The 26,623-nt window shown below is 39.5% G+C and overlaps 1 protein-coding gene across 1 annotated transcript in view; it reads left to right on the plus strand.

Annotated features, from left to right (window-relative positions):
• Positions 1–20,886: 20,886 nt before the first annotated feature.
• The window catches only part of grik4 (glutamate receptor, ionotropic, kainate 4), a 153,899-nt gene continuing 148,162 nt past the window's right edge, over positions 20,887–26,623 (plus strand). The window contains exon 1 of the mRNA XM_008276318.1: positions 20,887–20,968. Within this exon, the coding sequence (XP_008274540.1) occupies positions 20,887–20,968 (82 nt within the window). The remainder of the gene's footprint in view (positions 20,969–26,623) is intronic.

The raw sequence follows: 26,623 nt of genomic DNA on the forward strand, positions 1-26,623 counted from the left end.
AAAGATCCCCTCCAGGCGTGTTCTAATATACACATATTCAGCTCTGAATCATAGTTTTTAATTTTTTTATTCATAAAATATTACCTGGCTGGAAATCCTTAAAATAACACCGGCTTGGACCGAAAACGCGCCTCTAGCCCCAAACCCTGAACATACATCATTCTGTAAAGCGGAGGTCAAACATACAAACAGATCTTTGAGTAGAAGGGGACTTTAAGCTAAAGGCGATGGAGGCTTGAACAGATTTATGCTGAAAGCCACTGTAAAAGCAAATTGCACCAACGCAAATGTTCTTACTCATGTCACCCGATTAAACTTCCACTGAGGACGATGTGTGCATACACAAACTGTGCTCTTGCTTGTCAGGGCAGGACAGTGTGCAATTTATATATATTTAGTGGCCAGAGTTTAGTAGTATTCCTTATGGTCCCACCCAATTTGACACATTAACAGCTACAGTTTAATAAGGTGTTTGCTACACCCAAATGGAGAAGCTCATAAGAGAAGAACTGTAAGGCTGAAATGCATGTATGGGATGTATTTTTTTGTAGTAAGTTTCTGAAAATATGCTTGTTTAGCGTGTGGCTAAAATACAACCTAACTACATAATTTCAGTCAAGACTCAAAAGTTCTGTTTTGTTGTTTTTGTTTTTTTTTTTGTTTGTTTTGTTTTTTCCCTTCTATAATTAGTCATAAATAAGTATATTAAGTCAATAATTAAAACATGGCAGAGCTATGCAAATCACCTTTGACTCCTGACTGTAAATTCCAGACCTGACTGAAGGGAGCAAGTTTTGTTTTACTGAGGATTCAAGAAAGAACAACCTGCTCTAATAGCTGTCATTATATTGCACTACCACCAGTGTACACAGGTGCATATATTTAATTCAATTTTATTTTATGCATACTGTATTTTTTAATCTTTTTTTAATTCATGGCACTAATACAAGGTGAGAGTGAAACACCTTCCAGTTCCTCTGTATGTCCTGGATATATAGAGACTGACAATAAAAAATCTTCCTTTAAACTATGGATCTAATTTTCCCTAAAATAAAAACATGTGCCTGATTTTCCCACAAGAATACTCAGTTACCAGTTCATAAAAAAAAAAACATCCATTCCTTCTCTGTCACACAACAAACCAGCAGAAATAACTATATTGACACATAATTGACACAAGATATCTCCAAACTAACAGTAAATTACCAATTAAAGCTCCTAATGGATCATGGCCTCATTTAGATCATATTACTGAGTCGTCTCACCCAGCCCGTATCCTCACGCGTCCTTGTGCAGAAGTGAGAACTAAAAGTTGAGAGGAAGAAAGATAACTTAGATGTGAAAGCCCTCCTAAAACCCAGAAGCTCTGTTTTCCTACATTGGCACATTCCCTCACCTCCCTGAATGCGCCTCTTCAATAAGTATCGAACGCAATTCTGCACACCGTCTGTTTTACTGTAGGATTGGGAATCATATCTGGGTTACACTGAAGATCACGGAAAACAGGAAACCTTGCCGGTAGCCTTTATCTCTTGCGCTCTTCTCTCTGCCATAACTAACAGCTTGATTAGAATGCTCCGAACGAAGCATTAAGACAAGAAGCAAAATACCTTTTTGGATTGTAATTAATTTTAAATGCTCGTTGATTGTCTTTTGTTTTTCCGTTGCGCTGGATGTTTTTCATCCTGTCGCTAATCTGTCAGTCTTTTCTAAACTAATAGCAATTCTTTTCTTTTTTTTTCCCTTTTCACACCTTTTCTCTTCTGTTATTATCATATTGTTGCTCAGCACCCCTCCTTCTGTAGTTTATTCCTGCAAGTTACTGCTTCTACTTGCAATTTGTGTAGGAGGATACCATTTTTATTGTAGATGTAACCTGGTTTCCATTGCACGTGCTGAATTGACTTCCAGTAATAGGGGAAGTGGTTTCTTTAAATACTTAAACGAATACTACATTTACTTTTCCTGACAAAAAAAGTCTCTTGCAGCCATTCAAATACGTAGTCTGACGTTGTTATACCACCACAAGACCAGTAAAGATTTTTTTTTTTTTACCACAAATGCATAATTTTAAGACTCATGACTTCCTAACCTTCGCCTGATATTTCTACATACCTTAGCATATTAATGCCTGCTAAATGTTGCAGCAGGTGAGAAAATGCTGTGATTTGTTTGATGGGATTTGATCGAGATACGAGTCATTTTGAAAGGTTACTTGTTTCCGTATCCTATTTTAGCCTTATGCATTTTACTGTGTACTCTTTGTTAATGAGTTTTGTGCCTTCAGGCCACATTTGTTTATAACTGCAATTGTGTAAAGCTGTATTTTAGCTGAACAGCTATTTCCACCAAACACATGTTTTATTATTCACGCCTGACCGACACCCCTGCTGACTTTGGAGGGCAGATGGAATAAGAGGATTTTCAGGTTAGAAGTAGAAGCATTCACATTTTCTTGTTGTCATAAGCGATTAGTCTGATTATTTTCTCAAAATCTTCATGGTTGCTTGACCCTCGTCCAGGCAATGCATCTTCATCTCAGCAATCTTCAGTCGAACCTGACGACTGTAGCAATATTATAAAGGTTGCTCTTTCTTTAGAAGTCTTCTTTTTTTTTTTACCACTTTGCGTCATCATATTATGTTTCAAACATACTTATTGTTACCGATCCCTGCTCCCTCACCCTTCAATCAACACATTGCCCTAGTCTTAGCTGTATATCCATCTATTTACCACTCCACACCTCCTACACAATTTTATTATCTTGCCATGAAAAATGTATTTTCAGTCTTCTAGATTGGTTGAGCCACGGTTGTTGTGTGATTGGTATTGAGGTAGTTTGGCATAAAGTCCTAAGAAAAACAATAAGTAAGTTTACGTGAACTCATTGTCAGTGTGCAGACAACCTTGTGATTTGTGCCTGCTGAAGCACTTGCATTTTAAAAATAGATAACATTGATCTCAAGCTGAATGAAAAACAGCCCTTGGAGCCACTTGAGCTGCTTTAGCGTCTGAATCTAAGATTTGGCTTTCACATAGCTTTTATTACTGCGTCCGAGGTTCTTGAATTATTTCAGAGTTGGTTGGGTTTAGGACAGAATCTGAGCTGCTGCTGAACCACTGTTTGCTGTTTCTGATGTTCACCTCCATTATCCACCACCCTCCAGGTACAAGCCATTTCTCTCGCCGGCTGTGCACTGCCACTGAGGCAGGTTGAATCTGTGATTGTTTTCCAGCCATCCTTCCATGATGGATGACTAGCATGGCTGCTTAATATGATGCCTACACACCATAGATACATCCAAGAAGTGTGCGCAGATGCACTCCACTTATTGCTTGGGTCGGTTTCCATCTCCCATTAAATTCAGTGATGGGTAGTCTGCTGAGTGGGTTCAATTTAATGCCGGGTATAATCTGACTCATACTGCAAAAGACATGTAACTCATAGTATATAATCTCAAAACATGTCTGACTTCTGACTGTATCAATAATGACTGTTAGGGCAGCTTTAACAGAACCGACTGTGACAACCTCAGTTAATATCTTGTATTTCTTGCAAGTGATGCACTGCTTTGCCAATACACATACTGCACTCCTGTAGTTAGGGTGCACTTCATTGGCTTCCCAGATCAGCTTCACATTGATTAATTGAGCTAATTACTGAACAGTCCTAAACCTTTTAAGGCATATCATGTTTGTCTAACAATGAAAAAACTAAACTTTTGCCTTTAATTCTCCCCCAGCACATTATAAATGGTCCTTTGCAACTTGAATTCCTGGGAGACTCCAGTGTGGCAGTATCTTAAAAGCAGAATCAGGCATTCTGCCACTGACTCGTGTCATTACAGTTTCAGCTGCAGCAACACAGTAATTAGTTGTGGGTGCAAGTGCCAAGACGAATAGGCTTTAGTTAATTACATAAGATACTTGACCCATATCGGCATCATGGTTTAAACCTATTGAATTAATTAATGGACAACAAAATCTACATTCGGAATATTCTTGATTCCATAAGCAAACTGGCTGCGGCAGTGAGCACCAGATTTGACGGCTGTCATGCAAGAATTAGCAAATGGACTTCATACATTTTTGTTCATCACCTTGTGATTGTTTGTCTCTCTGCTCCATTAAAAACATTAAACACCAATATTAAACAGGAGGAAAGGTTACAGATGAGTATGTGGCTGTGATAATAGTTATTTTATAGTGCATTAAATATTCAACAGTGTCCAAATATTTTGTGAGGGTTAAATGATTTCGTTCACAATATTAAGACACACTCTGAATCTCTAAGTAACACAAAGGCATATTTTAAAATCAGTCAACAAGAAGCAAGAGCTCGACATGTTGAATATGTACCAAAAATGAGCAGTGCTTTAGCCAGACAGTGCTCGAGTGTGAGCAGTGTGGCCTGTCAGCTGGCTGATATTAATGGGTATAATTTTGATGTGTGTCACGGGAAAGTGTGGGGGTAAGAGCACTGTGTCCTTTATGTCTGTGGCTTTACTCGGCAAAGAAAACAACCAAACAACCCGTAGATATACCTGTAATTGTAGTATTAGAAGAAGGTCTGGCTTGTACCTCATTAGGAGAAGAGCACTGAGAGCCTTGGGGCTTTTCAGGACAGACAGGGAGGAGAGGGAGTGACAAACTGAAAGGGGCAGTGGGATTGACTGCTTAGTCACAATGGGGATGAAAGCACACTGCCGCTATTTGACTACACATATGCACGCACCAAATAAAATAGTTTGTTTTGTGTTTGATAGTGTTTACCAGGTTAGAAATTATTCACATGGTCATTTCCACCTCCTCCATCACTGAAAAAATCTTGTTTCTTTGCACAGCACTTTGGTTTGTCTTGGAATTTGAAAGTGCCTTATAAATAGAAATGGATTGGATTGAAAAGTCCAGAATCTTTGGCTATGCAAATATTTGTATCTGCTAACTGTCTCTTAGAACAGTGAAAGTACATTGTCAGTGTATGTGCAATGCACCACATTGTGCAAGTTGCCAGTTGGACCAGGGTTAGTCTGCTATGATGTCTCAGGTGGGAACAGAGAAACTCTCAGTTACTAAATTAGATACAATTTTCTGGTTTAAACCTAAACTGTTTTTTTTCTGAACCTAACCAGGTACTTTTGTGCAGAAATAACCAAATCACACAGACAAAAGAAGTGCTGATGGTTTCAACACAAGACATTTGGTTGAAGATCCTGTTGCCACTTTCAATGGAGCCTGATTTTTAGGCTCCTTAGCATAACAACACTATTTGTGTGAAGCTACTGGATTGACTGGTGTTACTTGTGATCTTGATGTAGTTAGACAGCATTATTTTTTATCAGCTGCGATCACATTCAGGTGCAAATCACAATGGCTTGTTAAAATGTAATCGCATTAAAAGTTTGGTGAGGCGAATGAGCACTTCAGAGCACATTTCTCATAATACTCCCTCTTTAATATATAAACAACCATCAAAAACTAAAGAAGAAGCATTTATTGTTGCATTTCTCTGTGCTTCCATCCTGTTGCAGGAAGACTTGACTTACTACAGGGAGAAGTTGTTGCCATTACCAGGGCTTCCTTTGTAATCGCTGTTTGTCTCGGGAGTATTCACGAGCACCACTCGCCCGTCACTCATTTTCACCACAGGACACGTCCTTCAACAAGACATTTAACTTTCCCAACTCCTTTTTCTGCTCAGCAGTTAGAAGACAAACCTGCAGTAGTCCTGGGATGCTGTGAGCCTGGAGAGCAGCCTTTCAAACAAACAAAAATAAAAAATCCAGTGGTCATTATTTCACCCACATAATCTCACTACACATTACCTCTCAAGCATCACTGAGTTTATTCACATTTTCTGAGTTCGTCTACACACCATTAGTTTTTGTGCACTGCACTTATGTTCGAAAACCAAATAAAGACGTAAAACACCTATGCAACAAATGTACCTTGCAGTTTGACCCTTACAGCTGTTTAACCAGAGTGACAAGCTGTTACGGTTTGGAGGGACATTGATTTTGAAATCAAGTTTGTTTCCCTCCAATGTGTTTTGCCAACTGGGAGCCATTGCTACCCGAGTCTGCCAAGGAACAGATTTTCCGGCTACACTGCCGGTCTGCTTACGACTTGTGTTTCAGCTTCTCTCGCTGCCTCTCTTTGTGTTGCCCTTGGTGTTGCAGCGTTGTACAGTATGATTGAGAGTGTATATCCCCCTGGAGTATTCGGTGGGTCTAAGTCATTTAGCACAGAGTGTGAAGGGCATTATATGAACGCTAACACACACACAGATCAGGGTCAAATATACACCAGTTTGACCTCTGAGGTGCGTACATACAAAACGCAGCCAATATTATACCTCTAAGAGAGTTTTTGGTTTACCGGCAGTGGAGCGGGTTGGGAGTGGGAGCTACTTGAGAGGCGATAGATCAGATGAGCATTTGTTCCACATCCATTCATCTTTGATTCAGCCTTGCCCTTTTCCTCTCATTCTCTCTTCCTTTCATTTCTCTTCTTACGCTTCATGAAATAACACTGATTTCTGCCTCTCCACAGGCCACTTGTGAGGTTATCCTGTCTCTATAATTCCACTGGGCACCTCCAGGAAAATTCAAAGCGCCAATCATACACAATTGTAGGTGTGATCGTAGGAACTCATTACAGCTGATTGTGGATTGGGCTCTCATGGTTTATTGAAAGCTTAAATGAGCACAGATCATGCAGTTAAATTTATACGCAATAGAGTAGTGATGGAACCATTAGCACTGTGCTATTTATAGGCTGTAATAGTGAAGTAGTATGCATTAAATGCAGCACACAAAAGTCAAGTGAGGGTGCTTTTAATGCCACGATAATGGTTGTTTTTTAGGCTGTGACAGTTGCAGCTTAAACGTACCTTTTTCGGATTTTATTTAGCAAATATAAATCATTTCAAAATGCTCACTGACCTTCCACAATAAAAGTAGGCTCCATTCAAAGAAAATAAATGCACCACTTGAACCACTCGAAATACCCCTGTTTAGAAGCGTCTTGGGATGATTAAGTCAGTATTTTTCTGTGGATTAATATTAATGATTGATTGTATACAGATTTGTCAAAAGTAGTAGTACTCTTACATTTCATTAGAAGAACGCTCCGTTCTTCCTGAAATGTTGCTGAAAATAAAAGCTCTTTTGTCATGCATGCCTGAACGCCTCTGGTGTGCCAGAAAAGATATAAAAATAGCCTAACTGTTGCTTATTCTACAATAGATCTTCCGAGATAGCCTTGACAAAATTGTTGACAACTCTGGGAAGTGGTGATGAATAAGTAGATTGTGGTGATATTTCAAGCAGGCTATTGCCTTTAATTAGTATCACCGGTGTCGTCAACCCTATAATCAGTTACTCAGCCTATTCAAAGGGAGAAACTAGTCAGGGAACATGTCATTGTGCTTTTATGCACACACACACACACTGCACAGGGACACGAAAAGGAAAAGAAGAGAATTTTCTAAGGCTATAATAGAGAAAATAACTGCCAAGAATAGTGAAGGCTACAAGACCATCTCCATGTAGCCTGATGTTCCTGTGACCACAGCTGCTCATATTGTTACGACGTTTAAGGACCGTGGGACCATATCCAACACCCTTGAACATGACCACAAGAGGAAAATTGACCTTAGACTCAACAAAATGATAGCGCGAATGGGTGAAAAGAACCAGCTTCATAGCAGATACAAGCTGACCTCCAAAATCAAGGTACAGTGTTGTTTGGATCTACCATACATTGCTTTCTGAATGAAAGAGAGCTCCATGTAAGACGACCTTTGAAAGACAAACATGAAAAGCCTAGCTGGAGTAAATTACATGATGACAAATCGCAATGGTTCCAGGAGAGTGCCCTGTGTCCTGCTGAATTTGAGCTTTTTGATAACATCTCATCAGCTACATGTTCTTTCAAAGAAAAGAACATCATCCCCACTGTGAAAATCCGTGCAGACGCGGTTGTATTATGGGGTTGCTTTGCTGCATCTGGCACAGCGGCTTAGATCTGTGCAGGACACAATGAAATCATTCTGAAGCACAACATACTGTCCAGTGCCAGAGAGCTCTGTCTCAGTTGTAGATCATGGCTCTTCCACCAGTGAAATGATCCAAAACGTACATCAAAAAGGTCCCAAGACTGGCTGACAAGAAAACATTGGACTGTTCTGATGTTTCCTGCCCTGAATCCTAATTTTAATCCAATTGACAATTTATATAAAGAGCTGAACCTTTTAGAGAAGGCACCAATTAAACCAGAAAGAACTGGAGCGGGTTGCGTCAGCAGATTTAAGCAAAATAAAACTAGTTAAAACGTGTAGAAATCCCATTAATAACCACAAAAAGTGCGTAATTGCAGTGACTGCCTCAAAAGGGTGTACTACACAATATCAGACTGAAGGTCCAATTATTTTTGTCCATGCAATTTATGTTATTTGCTTCAATATGTTGATTTAAAAAACAAAAATCTGAAGAGTGGATGTCAGTTACTCTCGTCAACTTATTTCAGAAAAAAGTAGACAGGTAATAGTAACCTTGTTCACATTCATGTGCTGTTGAAAAGCCATCAGTCGTCACACAAAATGTGAACGAACTTCGTGGCAGATTTGATGTAAATTTTGAGCTGTTGTGTGGGGAAGTTGTGCTTTGCAAAAAATGCAACTTGGAATCCAACATCAAACAAAAATTGATTTATTTTATTCATGAATGTGTTAATTTGAGTAAAGCATCCGTATGTCTTTTGTTCTCATTACTTGATTTCAGGCAAACTTGCAATAGAATACATTAAAATAGTGTACAATGCAATGAATATTTGAAATCCTAGTCAGTCCAAAGATGAAAAATAACATTGGGATGTCACTTGTCCTGTTGGCTTGTAGACTTTTTTTGTCTTACATTTTAAATGTTTATGTGAATAATGTGAATTAATGTGAGAGAGGTTGCGATGAAAGAACGCTGATCCTCTGAAAAGCTTGTTTACATGTGTACATTTCCCCTCACTGAGATAGCTATTGATTAGCAACATGTTATCTACCACTAGTCACTCCCATCTGCTTGTGGTCTGACTAGCAATAAGTGAACGAGAGGACATAGGAGGATGCTCTTGATAGCCGGCTCCGTATCTCTTTACCATCTATCGTCTGTCCTCTCCTCAACTTGTTATGTGCTGCAGCTGCTTTGGGTTGGCCATCCTTGCAGACTGGGTTAATGAGATCATATGGTGAGTGCCAAGCTCACAGCGTTACAAAATACACTTTTAACACAACAACAGATGAGCTGGTCCTCCAGTATAATAATGATGAATTGGAAGACAATACCAAGACTGCAGTAATTTGTCCACCAAAACTGGTAGCGTTTAAGTCGCCTTAGGGCAGTGCTCATTTTGACACTTCATTTATGCGAGGAGATTATTGAAACTTGGACTTTTCAACCTGCAATTAACACAAATATCCAAGATCACAGTTTAATTAAAAATTCAAATTGCCATCCTTCAGGGATGATTTCACGTTATTTTACTGTCATCTTAATGTGGAGCCGTTTAGTGCTTAAATCCCCTCCTAACTTCCAAAACAGCTTGGTGATGTTTTTTCAACACCTGCTATCAAAATGTTGTTAAATATTGATGGGATGGGCTCACCTGAGCTCATCCTTGACTTGGGGGTTGCATCAGATTTGGTCATTTTTTTCAGTTTATCCATCTTCAGTTGCAACTTTGCTCCCCCATCTTACACTATCAGCATCCTCGCCTTTAGTTTTCAAGCTGTTTCCTATTTCTCTATGAAATTCACCACATGCTGAGGTCAACACTGAATGTAAATGATGTGTTTATTCAGGTCTTGTTAAAGAAACAACTTGTAGAGTGTGGTAGTCGTACTGTGGAAAATGAGATAGAATACAAAATTGTTAGTGGGGGTATATAATTAATGACTGTGCATCTGGATGTATATATGTCACATTAAATCTTGACATGGCTACGTTCTGTGGAGCATAAAGGTCCCCCTGTGTGTTCATTTGCATTGTTCCAACCATGCAAATTACATTTGGGACTCTAAATTGCCATAGGAATGTGTGTGGACAATTGAGCTTCACTTTCGCTTTGCCGGATGCCTACCGAGTAAAACTTGAGTTCTTTCTCGATCTCGAATAGCTTGCGTGAAAAATAAATTAATGTTTTTGAATTGATCAGTCAGTGGCTTTGCTGCAGCATTAAGCATGCTTCTCTGTCTTATGGAGCTGGAAGTGCTGATGCGGCTGCAGAAGGTTTGCAACCCGGAGCTGCACGGCGGCAGGACTTATTCAGCAAAGATATCTAGCATAGTGACAGGAGAACAATATGAGCTTGTGCCTCTGATGAAGACACCGGGGTGCTTGTAGACACATTGTTGTATAACATGTATAACCTCAGTAAAAATAGATGAGAGTGTTCACAGTCGTTCTACTTTTTTCATTCCATTATACCATACCTGTGTTATATCATTTGACTGCTTGTTTCTATTCTTCTAGACTGCCGAAGTCTACTGTTAAAGTTCAGCGTTCAGTTATTCTCACTCTGGCTATGGAGCCCAGGATGTTGGACTCAGGGTTTGTACTTCTGGGAGAGTGGGATTTTCAAAGGTGAAACCCATTTCAGATACAGTTAAATTGTTCAGGGAAACACGAACTGCAGGATAGTGTAGGAAAACTGACCAAGCATATTTCAAGTTTTCACTTAAATACTTCCAGATAGACCACCTCTGTGGAAGCTGTGACAGTCATCAAATACACTCCCCAGCAGTCAAGATTGAGGGTAGATTTGATGTAACCTCTTAGATTAGCGTACAGTAAGTCTGGTTTTCTTACACTTGCCGCTCATGAGCTGCTGCAGCATCAAGCCGGTTTCCATCAGTCTCGTATTGCCCCTCACAGGGAGACTGCTGAGATTTGGTGTTAATAAAATGGGTGTTTACTGCTGGGAGATGTTGGTGGGCTTCATGCTGTGACAATCCAGTTCATTCCAGAGCAGAAACTCTGAGGTCATTTCAGAGCACTGAATAATGGAGCAGTAACTAATACTTCCCATATCCAAATACCTCTTCCTTCTCCTTTGTCGACTTCGTTGTTTTTACTCACGTCTAGACATTTCAAACAGATAGATATTCTCTTTGAACTCAGTACAAATATTCACCCAAGGAGTATACATCCCGCATGCATATTAATTTCCCGCAGCTTGCGACAGTCAAACCTTCTCGAACATCGGTCACACATCACTTATTTCCATCTACAAGTTACTTTTGTGCCAGTTCTGTGACTCCCAACGCAACAGTACATGAATATATGCAAATATGTGTCTCATTATGCATCTGACTTGTCTTTGGTTCAAACTGTCAGTTTTAATGGTCCATTTGCAACTGAATTACACAAAGTTTGATGTATGATTGACAGTTTTGATATTTGGATTGTGTAAGCTGTTGCTCTGACAAGGCGAGTCAAACAGCTGTCAGACCAACCTGTTCTGTCAATCGCCGATCCTCCCTCATGTTGGCCTGTTGACACAGTGCAGACAATCAATCTTGATTGTCAGATCAAGCTGAGATCCCGTACTGCAGTTTTTTTAAATCCCTGTAGAGTGCTTAATTTTGTTTGGGTTTGGATTAAAATATTTTTTTTCTCACCAGTAGTAAAGAAATAATATATTAGTGGGACACTTAGCTGATGACCGTCCTAGAGCCAACATTCACTGGAACATTAAAGTAGGTATTCTGTAGAAAGATGTGCAGCAGTGAGTTTGTGTTGACCTGCCGTTGTTGCAAATATTAGGAAAATAGCTGTAAAGTGATCCCACTGTTGTGATGATTGTGCATGCTTAAAATTCTTCTAACTCGAAAGCTAATGTGCCTTTTTCTGAATTCTCCCAGTATTTTCCTACAGTTCAAGTTCTGCACACTCATGAGAAGAGAGCTAGGATTAATACCAGTCTCAGGATGCAGAGCAACCTGCTGCTGTTGCCCGGCAGTCAACGTGATTAATATCTGAGGTTGACATTGATGCCAGCTAGTCAATCAGTAAGCAATTACCCCCACATCAGTGTGTTTAAGGTGAGGGTCAAAGTAGTAGTTGTTGTATTTATAGCCGTCTTCACCTCTTTGGAGCCAGAGCTGCTCCCGCTTTATATTAGTTTACTCCTGAGCTGTTCTGAATGCCCACCTGTACTAAAACACGGCCACGACTTTTGTACATCCAACTGTGTATCACAAATCACTGCCAAAACCATTTGTAATCATGTGCCTGTGAGGTTTTAATCTCAAGAAATGTGTTGTGCATGTCATTAAGCTAAGTAGATCACGCCAAAATTAAAGCGTTCTCAGGGTTTTTTAATTTCCATCTAAAGTAGAGATGAAAATGTCTACCGCACCTGCACTTCTCACTTGGCTGCTCTCAAACACACACCTATGCACACAACAGGGGAAGCACTGGGCTGAGATTTGACAATGAGATTGAGGAAAATTTGTTATATTGCTTTAGAGTGTCTGTTTTCCTCCACGTGGTGTATAAATACAAAGGTCTATTTGTCAAGTCTGACACTGATACTTAACAGCAGTCTGCTGCAAGACTGTCAGTGTCCCCCTGTGGTTTTTATGAAAATAGGATTTTAACAAAGATTATTCTTGGTGTCTGTGTTTGTGTGTACATTGTGAATAGCTGTGTTTTTTATTGAACAACCATGGGCCAGCCAGTGGAGAGAGAGGCATATTAATAATTTGTCACAAGAAAGAATTGCCACACCATCCTTGAATATATTGCAAATGTGTTGTTTTCTTGCAAACCAAAGCCCTCCTTTATCAGTCTTTCCAGTATTTTCCAGTGTTGCAGCTGAAAGAATTAATGCAAATTCAACCAATCCCCACATTATTCTCACATAATTATTGCCATCTATAACCTATTTATCTGAGCCATTTGCACAGTGTTACAGTTCTTTATTTATAACACCAACAGCATGAAAACATTCATTCTGTAGATGTATGTTGTCCCTTGCTGCAACTAATTACGTATTTTGAGTTTAGTAAATTGTTTAAAGCTGTTTTAATTCCGTCCTGGCTACTAGGGTAGAGAGAAAACATAAAGACATGCTTTGGCTCTGGCTGTTGTGTTTGCAAATAGTTGCCCGCTTACATCCAAATAGCACAGAGCAACATTATTATCGACATTTTTTAGTAAATACTGTCTTGGGTCCTGTTCGATTTTGCAAAAATACAGGTTGAAATGATTTTCTTGTGTGTCTTCTTATCCTGAGAGCTCAGCCCTCTCTACCATATTTTGAGACCAGTGAAATCTTTAAAGGGAGTGACTTGCTTTTTTTTTTTTTTTCTTTTAAATTATAGTGTACAATCTTTATTATACTGTATACTACATCTCAAACCTTCTCAGTGTTTCTAAAGCCTTGTTCAGCACAGCTATGATTACACTGCAATCCTTTTTCTCTGATTTCATCTCACCATCTTAGCCTGCGTTGGCTTTCTGTGAGCAAAGAAACAAAAGGAGAGTTACAATAGCCGACATTTTATTTCACGATCCTCAGCCTATTCAGTATTCAGGGGAGGCTTATACTGAAAATGCAATGGATACAACTCTATACAGTATGATTGCCTGTCTGTCTACCTATTCATGCCAACTCACTGTAAAAGTAATCTGTGCCATTGTCCTCTTCATTCCTCTACAATCTGGTTTCTGCGGGGAGACTTGTTGTAGATTCTGACGCCGAGAAAGAATCATCACAGCATTATATTGTCGTGAGGTATCTCTCCAATGTGTCAGTGTTATAAGGGCTAAAAATATCTGTAAATCCTGCAGCAGTGGCCACTCCAAATCTAGCAATTAACATTTATTCTTTCAACTTTTAGTGATGCACAGGCAGTGTAAAAAGAAGTAACCCTCATAATCACTCTTTAAAACACACAGATCCTGTACTAGCTTGATGCCTCTTTATCTAATAAACCGCTGGTCTGGGCAAAAAGCCTTCTGCTTTCCTTAATGTCCTAAAAGTACATACGGTTTTTCAAAAGAAGCAGTCATAGAGTTGTGAGTTTTCTGTCTTAATAGAAGAACTAAACCTGCCTTTAAGGAAATAAAGAAATTGGTCAAATAAATTGGTGCTGTGATTGTTTGGACTTCAGGCTTGAAGAGAATGAGTTTAAAGAGGGAGGATGCTTTGGATAGAATGTCTGAAGAAACAGAGATGAAAAATAGAGGAAATTAAAGAAAATTAAACGAAACACGCTCTCGGAGTTGGCACTCTGTTGCTTTGCAACACACATAGTTGGTGCATGCAATCTGCGCTGGTATGGGCACAGATTATAAATTCATAGAAGTAATATTTACGCCTAAGGATACCAAGGTACTTCATAATTTATCTCCTACTCCCAAATGTCCTCACCTCTCACTCGTTGCACCATTTGTTTACTTGTGTTTTTTTCCTTCTTGGAGTCACATATTTTACTCATTTGCCTTCCAAACATAACCTCTGTTTGAAAGAGGAATAATGCCATTTAGGCAATTCTGCTTTAGTACAGTTGCATGACTGTAGCAGAGGATGGATCAGTGTTTGTTTGTGGTTCTCAGATGAGACGCTGAACTGAAATTGATATCATAGATTGAGGTGTGTTGAAAAATGAGGGTAATCATTGAAGCTACTTTTCATTTTACCTCTGTATTGAGTGTATTGGAATTTGTGCTGATCTCTAAAATGAATGAGCTGATCTCACTGAAGAGCCATTAGTGTTACAGATTGCACTGACTATCAGTCTAAAGGCTGCCAAGGCTTTTGTCTCTACTCAGCAGTGATGTAGCCCATGAAGGCCGCTGCTACATATCTGAGCTACGATTGACATTGATCAGCCATGTTTAATTTCAAGGATATCGTATCGGCTTTGTCTCTATAGGTGTGTTTATATATTTATTTTTTTTTTCAAGTTCTCATTGCAAAGAAATAGCATCTTGTTTGTAGAAGTGGTAAAGCTTTCAGCTGCTAGCAAACAACATGATATTCTTTGTGTTGGAAATCAAACCAGTATAAAGAAATCTGTGTCTTCTGGTTGAATCTTTCCTGTTCTGTACTAAAACATGTGCTCAGGTGTTGGTTCTATGAAAGCATTTGACTTTGTTGAAAACATGCTGCTCCAAAGTCAGGCTAATTGAACAATAAAGTGCTGTAATCCCCCTGTGTGCATAACGATATAAGCTGCAAGGAATTTTCAGTACTCAATTAATTTTGGAATGGGTCTCTCATTCGATGCTGTTTTTCTGTTTTTCTTCTCCTCTGTGAACCTCGAGGGAAGATTTTTGACAGCTGTTATTTGCATAGTTTTCCTAGAAAAGGTCTGTGAAATGATCCTGATGTGTTGACAGTCCTATCCGACTGTTCCCCAGGGCTCTCCTGAGCAATAAGTAAGTAAGGCAGCGGGAAAACTCACAAGACCTGCCGTAATGCCGTCCTCGGCAGTGAGCAGCCAAACGTTGCTTAAATACTAACAGAATAAACAGTAGGCAGATTAAGGTAAATCTAATGTAATTACTTATTTCACATGGTTGGTTCTCAGGTGTTCACATTGCAGTGGTTGGGGATTTCATTTCTTCTAGCCAGTGTGGTCCATTAGGTCTGAAATAATTTCCATTTCCAGAAAAATCTGCCAAGTAACTGTGTGAGAGCCTGTTCAGTTACTAAAACGGAATCTGCTTCACTTTATTTCTTTTAGTTAAACCTGCAGTGCGGAACTTTTGTGTCTGCTTTTTGGTAGTGAGAGTGATTACACAAACCGTGTGGATGCTTAGTTGCAATTGTCACTACCAGATGTACAGCCAGGGCTGCTCCCCTCTTCAGCTCTGGCAAACCAGTCTTTGCTGGTTGATGTAAAACAGTGCTACTGGTGAACCAGCAGAAGGATGTTGCAAATGTCAGATTTAGAACTCCAATATAGTGTGAAATAAAAAAAGAGTATTACCTACCCATAGGTTTAATCAGCATTGTGTGGACTCTTTGGCAAGAGCTTATATTTAACTGATGTTGATTTATATGTAAAATGCCCACACTTTAAATAAGAGCAGAAATAACTCGCGCAGCAGCAGGGAATCTTTTCAAAGTGTAAGAACAGTCAAAGACAAACACAATCACAGAGTTGCTTTGCATGAAGTTTTACATGACGTGTACATTTCTCATATCGTGTTTCACACTTAATTATCAATACTTTTCTGTGAGTTTCTAAGAAAAGATACTTTTTCCATTCCTAAGATTTAAATTGAAGTCATGAACCACGAGAGAGAGCATTTTTGCTATTATTGGCATTGATTTTTTATTTTTTTATTTTTTTTACCAATGCCTGATAAAATAGACCAATTTTGAAATGTGCTTCATTGGCTCTGATGCAACCACCTCTGTCTGTCTTCATCACCACTCTGTGATCTTAAGTCATGTCCTGCCCACAGCACTATCTGACTGGTTACACATCTCCACAAAGTTCTATTTTTATTAAACCTGTGTAAAACATAAATAAAGAAAGGCATTTTAATTGCATTTTATAAGGGAGTTTATTATTCTAAATATTGTCACTAAGATTGTCATTTTCATGGCAAATATACTGTATGTTGATTCCAGATATCAGTTATCAATCTCCTTGATTACTAGTAAAGTGCATTGTCCCTGAAAAAACCCATATCGGTCGATTCCTAATGTTAGCTATTTATCAGACTCAAGTAAAGCCTGTATTCATTGCATGGATTCTACATTAAATGGACATATATTGCCCTGAGAGAAAAGTGATGCAAGAGATACCAAGAGATGCATTACCATGTTGTTTACAGCAACATGAACTTGTGCAGAAAAGTAGGAGAGATCGTGACCAAAAACAGCATTAACGTTATACTACATGGACACAAGTCAGCAATACACATCAAAACCTGTGAGAAAATATGTAAATTATATTAAAAAGTTGTCCAGAAAACTTCCTCCACATCCATAAGAGGTTGAACTCCTGTCTTTTCCGCTGCTTTGCAGCAAACTCTCCTCAACCTTGAGGTGAATTGCATTAGTTTTTGGAAGACCTTGACTGGGCCAGCCGTCCTCTCTCTTTAATTATTGCCCACATCTGAAGTCTGGATAGCCAGCAGAGACACTCCAAATAAACATTTCTTCCATCCAGAGATCACATACTACCTCAAGAGACAAATGTAGCCACATTTTTGAAAAAACCCGAGCAGCTGCAGACACACCACTGTGGACTTCCTCCTGATGAAAATGACATTGTGGCTACATATCCACCTCTGCTGGCTTTGTGCCGGTATGAAAATAGAAGCACAGCTCAGTCCGGTTGCACTAATCTTTCAGTCTGGTACCTTCACAAGTGTACTGTCTGACATTTGGATGCTTGTCCTCTATGCACCCTAACAGATCAAACCAGCTTACTATATTTAGGAGGACAAGTCTAAAGAGGCTCTTTGTTTGTCCTGTCGAAAATAAAGTCTTTTATACAGTTCCAGTGTACTTTCTAGTCCAATATAGTCACTCTGGTTGCACTGACCTTGTCACTGACCCCTCTCAACATTGCTAAAAAAGCATAGAGTTGCCGTATGAACATAAAACACTGTCAAAAGAGAAGACACTGTCCTTATCTCTGCTTACCAGAACCACCCACTCCTTCACTGCTTAAATGTCAAATTAAATAACGCCAACCCTTGATGAAAAGTAAACAGAACTTGTATTTATCAAGCATCTGAGAATTGCCTCAACAAGCTCTGAAAAGTTCAAATGGAGCTAAAAATACCGTGAATTATATCAGTGTTTTATCTTAGTGAATCGAGTTCTGAAATTAATAATAGCATCTGTTTGTTTTTTTTTTCATCTTTATGTGCACTAAACACTTTCAAAAGACTGCCAGATGGAACTTTGTGAGTTCCGTGAAGTAAAATAAAAATATGCAAAAGAGTCACATCTGTAATTGCACATTGGTTAAAACTAAATTAATCACTTTACTCTGTGTGATAAAAATGAAACGGTTTATTTTAGACCTGCAGTAATTGAGTTTTTCAGCCACTTGCAAGCACAAAACACTGACATATCATCACATTGTGGTCCATTTAGAGTCCAGCTATTGTCTACCCAGCAAATATAAGTTCAATATTTGCTTTCTTTTTGGTCTGTTTTTGGTTCATACCAACACATGTAGGGAAACCACTTCCTCCTTAGCTGCTAAATTCCTCTTCGTGTTTTCCTGACTTGAGTTGCCAACTGTTTCTGTTTGGAGGTTTTTGGAGTTTTATTGCTGAAAACAGCTTCCTTTTCAGAAATACCAACAATATCAGCTATAGCTTCTTTATAACAACTTACTTTTGCCAAATAGCACCCCTTGTGTTGTTTAGTCAGAAAGACTTACATTTTCTTGGTCACCATATAAATGTGAATTGCTGTCAGCATGCTCAGTGTGGTACATCTGTATGTAAGACCATAAGAACGTACCTTTGAACACAACCATGTTACTGCATATAGCTGGAGCTTTGAGGTGCACTACATGCAGTCACAGCTTCTACCAAATCAAAGTGGCTTTATTTTCTTATTAGCTATTAAGCATGAAATGACAGAAGTCTGCAGTCGGGCTCAGGCTTGTCGTAGATAAGCAGATAGAGTAATTATCCTGAACATGGACAAAATCAGTCAAAGGCAGTTTCAATCTAATCGTCGTGTTTGAAGAAGCTTGCTCTTATAAATTAAACATTCTCCGTCTTTTCACACCTGGAGTACGTGTTTGTCTGGTCACACTTGGTGAGAAATCCTAATAGCACTCCAGCTCCTCTAAGTCCTGAGGGAGATAAGAGTATATTTTGATATTTAGAGGGTTGAAAAGATGCATTTACTACAAAGCCTAAAAGAAGTACCAGACACACGTGTCCTTCATGAGGTGATTTGAGGGTCAGTTAGGACTGATTTCCCCCTCAGAAAGCTTTAATAAATGTGGGGCTTGCTTCTTCTGTACTATTCCCAAGACTAACCCCCATCTAAAGGCCCCACTGTACCTCATTATCCTCACTGCTCTGGGCCTTTTGAAGGAAAAAACTAGAAGCAACTTCTCTCTGATTTATTATCTCTGCAGCTGAAGCTTCTTTTTTAAGTTTTTACCTCCCATCATTAATGTTTTAATGCCTTGTTCTTAAACTTGGTGTAAAATGACTTAAAGACCCCCTTTGGCAAAAATCACCTTTTTTCTTTGCCTTGCTAACATGTCCACACAGTGTGTTTTTGTAAGCTGGAAGATATATCCTGAGAGAAATAAGTAGTCAACACCCTGAGTGAAACTTTCCATCTTTAAACAGCAGTGTACTGATGTTTCAAAAGCATAGATAGACTTCTGGGGTTTCAGAAAACATTCCAGTCATCTTGTGGGGTGGGGCTTTCTGTATCATTCTTCTTCTTTTAAATTGGTTTCTGATTTGAACATGCAACATCTGAAATACTCTAATGTTAGAACCGACCTTTGTTGTTGGGCGCAGAGTAGTCTTACAGCGTCTGAGCAGAGTCTTATTTCAGCTAGATGGCTCGAGCTGCAGCAAGTGGTGAGAAAGGATTATTTTATTGTGAAAAACTTTCCAAGTGTGTAACTTTGATCCACACAACTCTAGCGGTTAACTCACCGACTTTAAATGAATAAACAGAAATATGAAGACCAAAAGAATGAACAAATACATTTTCATGCAGGACACATTATTATTATAACACCATTTACATGTTGTAGTTGTTAGTTTTTTTCCTCCACATATTAATCATTTGCAAACCTCCTTCAAAGTAGTGGCTTGTTTTCTCCGTGTGTGTTTTGTTCAGAAGTGCATCATGTGCAAAAGAAGCATGTGATTTAATATGTTTGTTATATTCAAACAGAGAACTCAACCGTAACAGTTGCTCTTCTATTCCAGATATCAGGCATTTATGCTGTAAATTTGTTTTCCTGCATTGGTCAGCCACTTTTACTACGCTAAAAAAACCAAACAAACAAAAGAAAAAAACGCTTTCAGCAATCTTCTGCCTCTGTCAATGAGAGGTAGCCGTCACACACATTTGCTCAAATTGAAACAGTGAAACAGAGTGTGGAATAAAAAAGGCAAAACAGAATAAACCACTACAGTGGATCAGAACGTGGGAGACGTGAACTTTAACTGTAGAGAAGTGAAGCTTTAGAGGCAGAGTACAGAGCCGACAATAGCGTTATTCATACATGATGGACACACGCAGCCATATCCCACATGAACCCTGGCAACAAGAAAGACATTACAGCTTAAATGCTTGTGAGAAGTGTATGTGTTACATGCATGAAAGGACTTTATTTTCCACCTCCTACACAGTGGCATAACAAACCAGCAAAGGAAGAGAAAAAGGACCTGGACACTTCAGCTTAATGCAAGAATTTAAAAATAAAGACAAGCTTTTAGTCTTCCTTAGGACAGATGTTGAGGTTCAAATAAAGTAAGACATAATTCACCTTATTTGACTTTTGACTGCATGCCAGAGAGATGAGAAGAGATAACATCTTTCCATCTGTGACACAAATAACAAAGACCGAGGAAACAAGCTCGCTCCTACCAAGTAATACAGAAAAAACAGCACTGAGGAAGCAAAGTCATCAAAACTCCCATGGGCCTCTAAATCACTTAGCAGCAAAAGAGAGATGAAGTGCTGTATATCTGCAGGTTGATCAGTATGCTGCATAGCTTTGGCTTGTGTGTGTGTGTGTGTGTGTGTGTGTTTCCTTCCTGATGTTGGCTGACTTATAGATGCTGTGCTCTCCTCTGTTTATTTTCCAGGTGGCTGTGACAGGGGCACCCCCGGGGCAGGACCCATGAGGAGTCATAGAAGATGCTCAAAGCCTGGGCGCTTCTGCTCTTCTTAGCCATGTGGGTGAGAAGCACCTCTGGTGGCCCGCTCTCCTTCCGAATAGGTAAATTCTGAAACAAACTCACATCAATGTACAGTTTAGCAACAATTAAAAAAATCTTCTGCTACACGTGTTGCAACTGGAAATGTGTTTTTCTTATTGATTTCAAAACATAGACACTCACGCTTGGAGGAGCTTCACAATCTACATGCATGCAAGTGATTTGTTTTTACATATTAAATGGAAAATTATTACACGAACGATTTTCAGATTTTAATTATTGAGCTTAAGTTAAAATGGCATTATCACAGCAATGTGAGCTCAAACTGAGCATAACTTCACAGTTTCTTGAGAGAAATTAAGTCAGTAGTGTTGAGAAATACACATATTTTCCCAGTCACACATGATCTGAGATAGCAAAACGCTGCAAAATACATGTGTGGGTGGGTCAAAGTTGTAATTGGCTGTGAAGGAATCAGCCCACACAATAAACGATATACATTTGCTGTGAAGTGTAGCAGAAAGTTGTGTAGCTTAGGCCATGGCACAATACACCATAAACATTCTTAGCAGCAGTAATCTGTTCATTAGAACTAGTTACCGTAGGTGGACAAAGAAGTTCCATATGTTTTACTGTTTTTGTTCATGCACAATGTTTTAACTTTGACTTGCAACAAACAAGGAACGAGAATCAACTCTATTCATTATGATAAAAAATGTTTTTAGTAACTCATCTTTTTCTTGACTTAGCTTGAAATATATTCTGTTTCATTGTCGTTTAATTGTTCTTCTTGCCATTGTTTAACCCTGCGCACACACACAACAGCTACACTTTTTCCCAAAAGTCTACTAGATGTTTACATGTTTACTAGTAGTGCAATCCAAGCAATCACATTGACACTTTGAGAGACTGTTTTTGCTTGCCCTTTGGTCAGTGTATACCATCTGGTTGGTTTGATTTCCCTTAGCCAAGTCTTTCCCCACATCACATATATAACCTTTACTATGTTCTACGCAAAATCTCATGCAAATCTATTCTGACCCTTTTTCAATCCCAACCTTAGCCTTAATATTAACTGTAAGCATGCTGTTTAATATCCATAGTTCTGCTTTCCACACTGTTGTCAGTGAAACCTGCACCTCAGTGAACATTTCATGACATATCATAACATTATAACATGTGCCATGATTGTAGGTTGAGCTTCACTACTGCACCATTTAAATACAGCACTGCTACCATTATTTTAAGCTAAATTAATGTTGTTGTTTCACCAAAAGTGGGAACAGTTTAAGACCATTACAGAAAAATCGAGCAAAAACCCCCTGTGACAGTCTGGAAACGGTGGCAGATCAGTGGACCAAGGCTGAAACTTACTCGACACTGCATCTGAGAGGGCATGGTTCAGAAGTCTCATAACCTGCCAAAGTATGCTGGTAACCAATGGGGGTTGTTCCTTCTTGTTATTATTCTCCCACAGTCAGCAGCTCTCTGACACCTTGTCACTTGCTTCCGATCTACCAAAAGTTTGACTGACTGTCTCTTTATTTATGTATAGACCCCTTTTCATAGATGGGAAACTGCATGTATGCACTGTATGTGGGAAATGGAGATAAAGATAGAGGTTGAGAATAGATTGATTCTGCTACTCACCATCGTGATCTCTCAGCGGCCAGCGTTATATTTATAGCACGGCTGTCAACTTTCAGAAAGAGTCGAGACTGATGTTTGTTGGCAGGGGGAAGCAAATAGCACATAAGCTGTATACAAACCCTCATGTGGACATTGTAAAGCTGTTAAAACATCACCTATAACTAAAGGGTGCATTAAATACAGGAATGCTTCTTCAGGTGGTGCAGTTTTATGTAGGAACATTTGTGAAAACTATTCTTTTCTCGTGTCACATATTCAGATGTCAGCGTGACAAAACTTCAGTGTATATTTTGTGGCCAGATGAGTTCCATGATTATGAAAACATTGTTTAGTTTGAGAAAAAGTCCCAGCCTTACACACTCATAAATACATATTGGAACTTTAATGCAACCTCCGTCTAGTCTTCTGCCTCCTCCTTTTCCTTCTTCTGTTGTACGAATGAAAAAAAGTGTCTTTATCTTTCCAGTATTTCAAACACTGACAACAATCAGTCAGTTCAAACTGCCATCTTTGAACAGTATCACCATTTATTATTTTTGAAACAGGCATTTTTGTATTGCTCCCCAGTTTTTGGTCTTGTCTGCTCTGTCTCACAGCTCTGCCACAGCACAGCTACTGATTTTTTGGTGGATTGACATATCATGCCCCAAAATATGTTCTGTATTTTGAAACCAACACAGTTTAAGAATTCACCTCATCAACACAACCAAGAACACATCATTCTTCGTCTGTGAATATTGCTGGATTAATTATTAGCAGCCCCCATGTGTTTGCTTTCCCTCTGCTACCCCACTCCACCTGACTGTACAAAAGTGACTCCACTGCAGTGGTGGTTTATGTTTATCTCAGTCGTGTTGCATCATCGATGGATAATTAGGCGCTTGGCCTGTTTTTTTTCCCTTTTCTTCTAATGTCATCTGTGCACAGCACCCATCTCTTTGCCAGTGCACTTTCAGTACAGGGCACAGATATGCACAAGCACAGGCACACACTGCGACACAACATTTCAAAGCACACCAAGGCATGCAAACAAACACATACCCCCAAACACCACCACAAAACTCTCTGCCATTTGCGCTCCAGGAGATGGTATTTAACATGACTGTCCCTCGAGTCCTGCCTGGCTGGCATAATGTCACTGTCTGGCCTTCTCTGAATGTATCAGTGCCAAAAACAACCTCCCGTCCCTGCCACATTCCCCGCCAGGACCATCCAGCGGCCAGCAGCAAGCTCAGTGTAGGTGAACTGAGGAACTTCTCTTTGTCTGTCCACTGCTGTTGGCAAATTCAGGGATTAAAATGGACTTTTGTTTGCAAATTAGTTCATCTACAGGTAGTACTACAGTCAGTGTACATGCCATCCTGTAGACCTTCTGATTCGGAAAATCATTTCAGATATCGGGTGATTTTTTTTGACATTTTCACTTTTCTGTTGCAACAGTGGAATGAATGTGTAGGTTGTAGTGTTGTTGGATATTGACCTGGGAAAGTATAAATCATTGATTTTGCTTCAAAATTCTCTTTAATAAGAAATTTTAACACACAGGGAGGTTTAAAAGCCCCTCTGATGAAAATCAATTTTTGAACCTTGTTAACATGTCCATGTTATGTTTTTTTGTACGTCGATCAGCCGCCGCACTGAACTCACTGATATGTGAAGTGAATAACATTGATCATCTCATTCTAATGCATTCTGCTGGGAAACCTCGGGGCCTGACATTCATGTGAAAGTTCATGTAGATGAACACCTAAGACCAGATTCACACTCCCACAGAAATGAAACTCCCCAACAGCAGCAGCCTGCCCAGCAGCAAAATCCACCCAGCCACGCAGCAAAAACTGCTCCGTAATGCCTCGAGGAGCACCGCTAAGAGCCTAAGGCTTTGCTAGCATCCAAACTCCCCAGATCCCCATCTGATCTAGCATTATAGAATGCTCCAGAAAAAGCCTGATCCATTGAGGCCCCGTCCTGCAACTCGCAGGACCCAAAAGATCCTGCAACATCCTGGTGCCAAACACCATAACACACCCTCCTGATGATTTAGAGCTCTTTTGGCAGCATTAGGGAAAACTACAAACTATTTGACCGGTGGTTTTAATGTTTTGGCGAGGTATGGTAGGAGACGTCAAACAAAATAAACAGACAAAGCCATTACAGAGCATTACTTGGAACTGCAGCTTGCAATGACATCCTCAAAAACACAGATTCAAACAGCAAGGCTTTACCACTGAGAACCGACTCCATCAGCTTATGAGGTGGGGCTTGCTGTATCAATATTTTTCTCCTGAATCTTTCAGATTTCTGGGTTGAACATGTATGTATAATTCTTAGGTGAGCAGGTGTGTTTGAGCTACAGGTATACGGCAAATGAGTAGAGGTGAGGCCTAATGCGCATTTTCATAGATCTGCACATATGGAAGGTGGACACAGTGTACAGGTAAATCTCAGCCATTTAAAGGCATAAATTTAATGCAATTTTATTTATATAGTACAAATTATCAATATATGTCATCACATAGCACTTAGAATAGTAAGGTGAAGACCTTGCAAATTTTAAACAGAGACCCCAACAATCCCCTGGATTTTACAGGGAGCTAAAGAAGAGAAGCTGATATGGGAGGACTATGCTCTCTCCAACTGGTTCCTGTCAGAACTCTGGCTGCCGCATTTTATATAAGCTCGAGGTTTTTCAGACAGTTATCGAGACATCCTGATAATAGGAAATGACAGTAGTCCAGCGCAGAAGTTACAAATGTATGGACTAGTTTTTCAGCATCATTTCAAGATGTTCTTGATTTTGAAAATATTATGTAGGTGAAAGAAGGCCGACCTACAGAGTTGCTTTATGTGTGCGTTGAAGGACATATCCTGGTCGAAAATAACTCCAAGGTACGTCACAGTAGAACTGGAGGCCAAAGCAATGCCATCCAGAGTAGCTATCTGGTTATCTGGACATGCCCGAAGTTTCATTTGACTTTAAAGATAAATGTAACTGGATGTCATCTGCATAACAATGGAAATGTCCCGGTGAGGACACCCGGGATCTTTCTGCGTGGAGTTTGCATGTTCTCTCCGTGCAGCGTGGGTTCTATCCGGGTTCTCCAGCTTCCTACCACAGTCCAAAAACATGTTCAGGTTAATTGGTGATTCTAAATTGTCCGTAGGCGTGAATGTGAGTGTGCTTGGTTGTCTGTCTCTAAGTGTGGCCCTGCAATGGACTGCTGACCTGTCCAGGGTGTCCCCTGCCTTCGCCCTAAGTCAGCTGGGATAGGCTCGAGCCCCCCGCAACCCTCGTCAGGATTAAGCGGTGTATAGATAATGGATGGATGGATATATGCAGTGGTTCCTAATAATACTGCCTAAGAGGAGCATGTACAGAGTAAATAGTAATGGTCCTAACATAGAACCCTGTGAAACTCCTAAACTAAGTCTGGTGTGAGTGGAAAAATCATGATTAACATGAACAAATTGGAATCTGTCTGATAAATGTGATTCAAACCAGTTTAGTGCGGTTCCTTTCATTCCACTGACATGTTCCAGTTGCTTTAGTAAGAAGTTGTGATCAACTGAATTAAAAGCAGCACTGAGATCCAATAGAACAAGTATTGACACCAGTCCACTGTCTGAGGCTATTAGAAGGTGATGGTGACTTTCACCAGTAAATTCTGTCTGAAACTCTCCAAACAAACCATTTCTGTGCAGATGGTCATATAGTTGGCTTGCACCAACTTTTTCAAGAATGAAAAGATGATTTTCACACAGAAAACTTCCAAATGTGTAATTTTGATGATTAAAAAAAAAAAAAAAAAAAAAGTTTTTCGGGGAGAGGAACTTCGACTAAGCATAAATAACGTAATTCATTACATGAGATCAAAGAAAAAACTGACATGTAGCATTGGTAAAATCAATTCACAAGATAATGTTAGTGAAGAACACGATGAGAAGACCCTTTTCCGACATGGGACTACACTGCATAATGCTTTAACAAGAAGATATAATGTATAACATTACATGAAAATCCAGTTTGCTGCCATATGGTGCATCTTGTTATTGTGGGTGGTATTCCC

The sequence above is a fragment of the Stegastes partitus genome, unplaced genomic scaffold (assembly GCF_000690725.1).
Source record: "Stegastes partitus isolate 25-593 unplaced genomic scaffold, Stegastes_partitus-1.0.2 Scaffold69, whole genome shotgun sequence".
Lineage (NCBI taxonomy): Eukaryota > Metazoa > Chordata > Actinopteri > Pomacentridae > Stegastes > Stegastes partitus.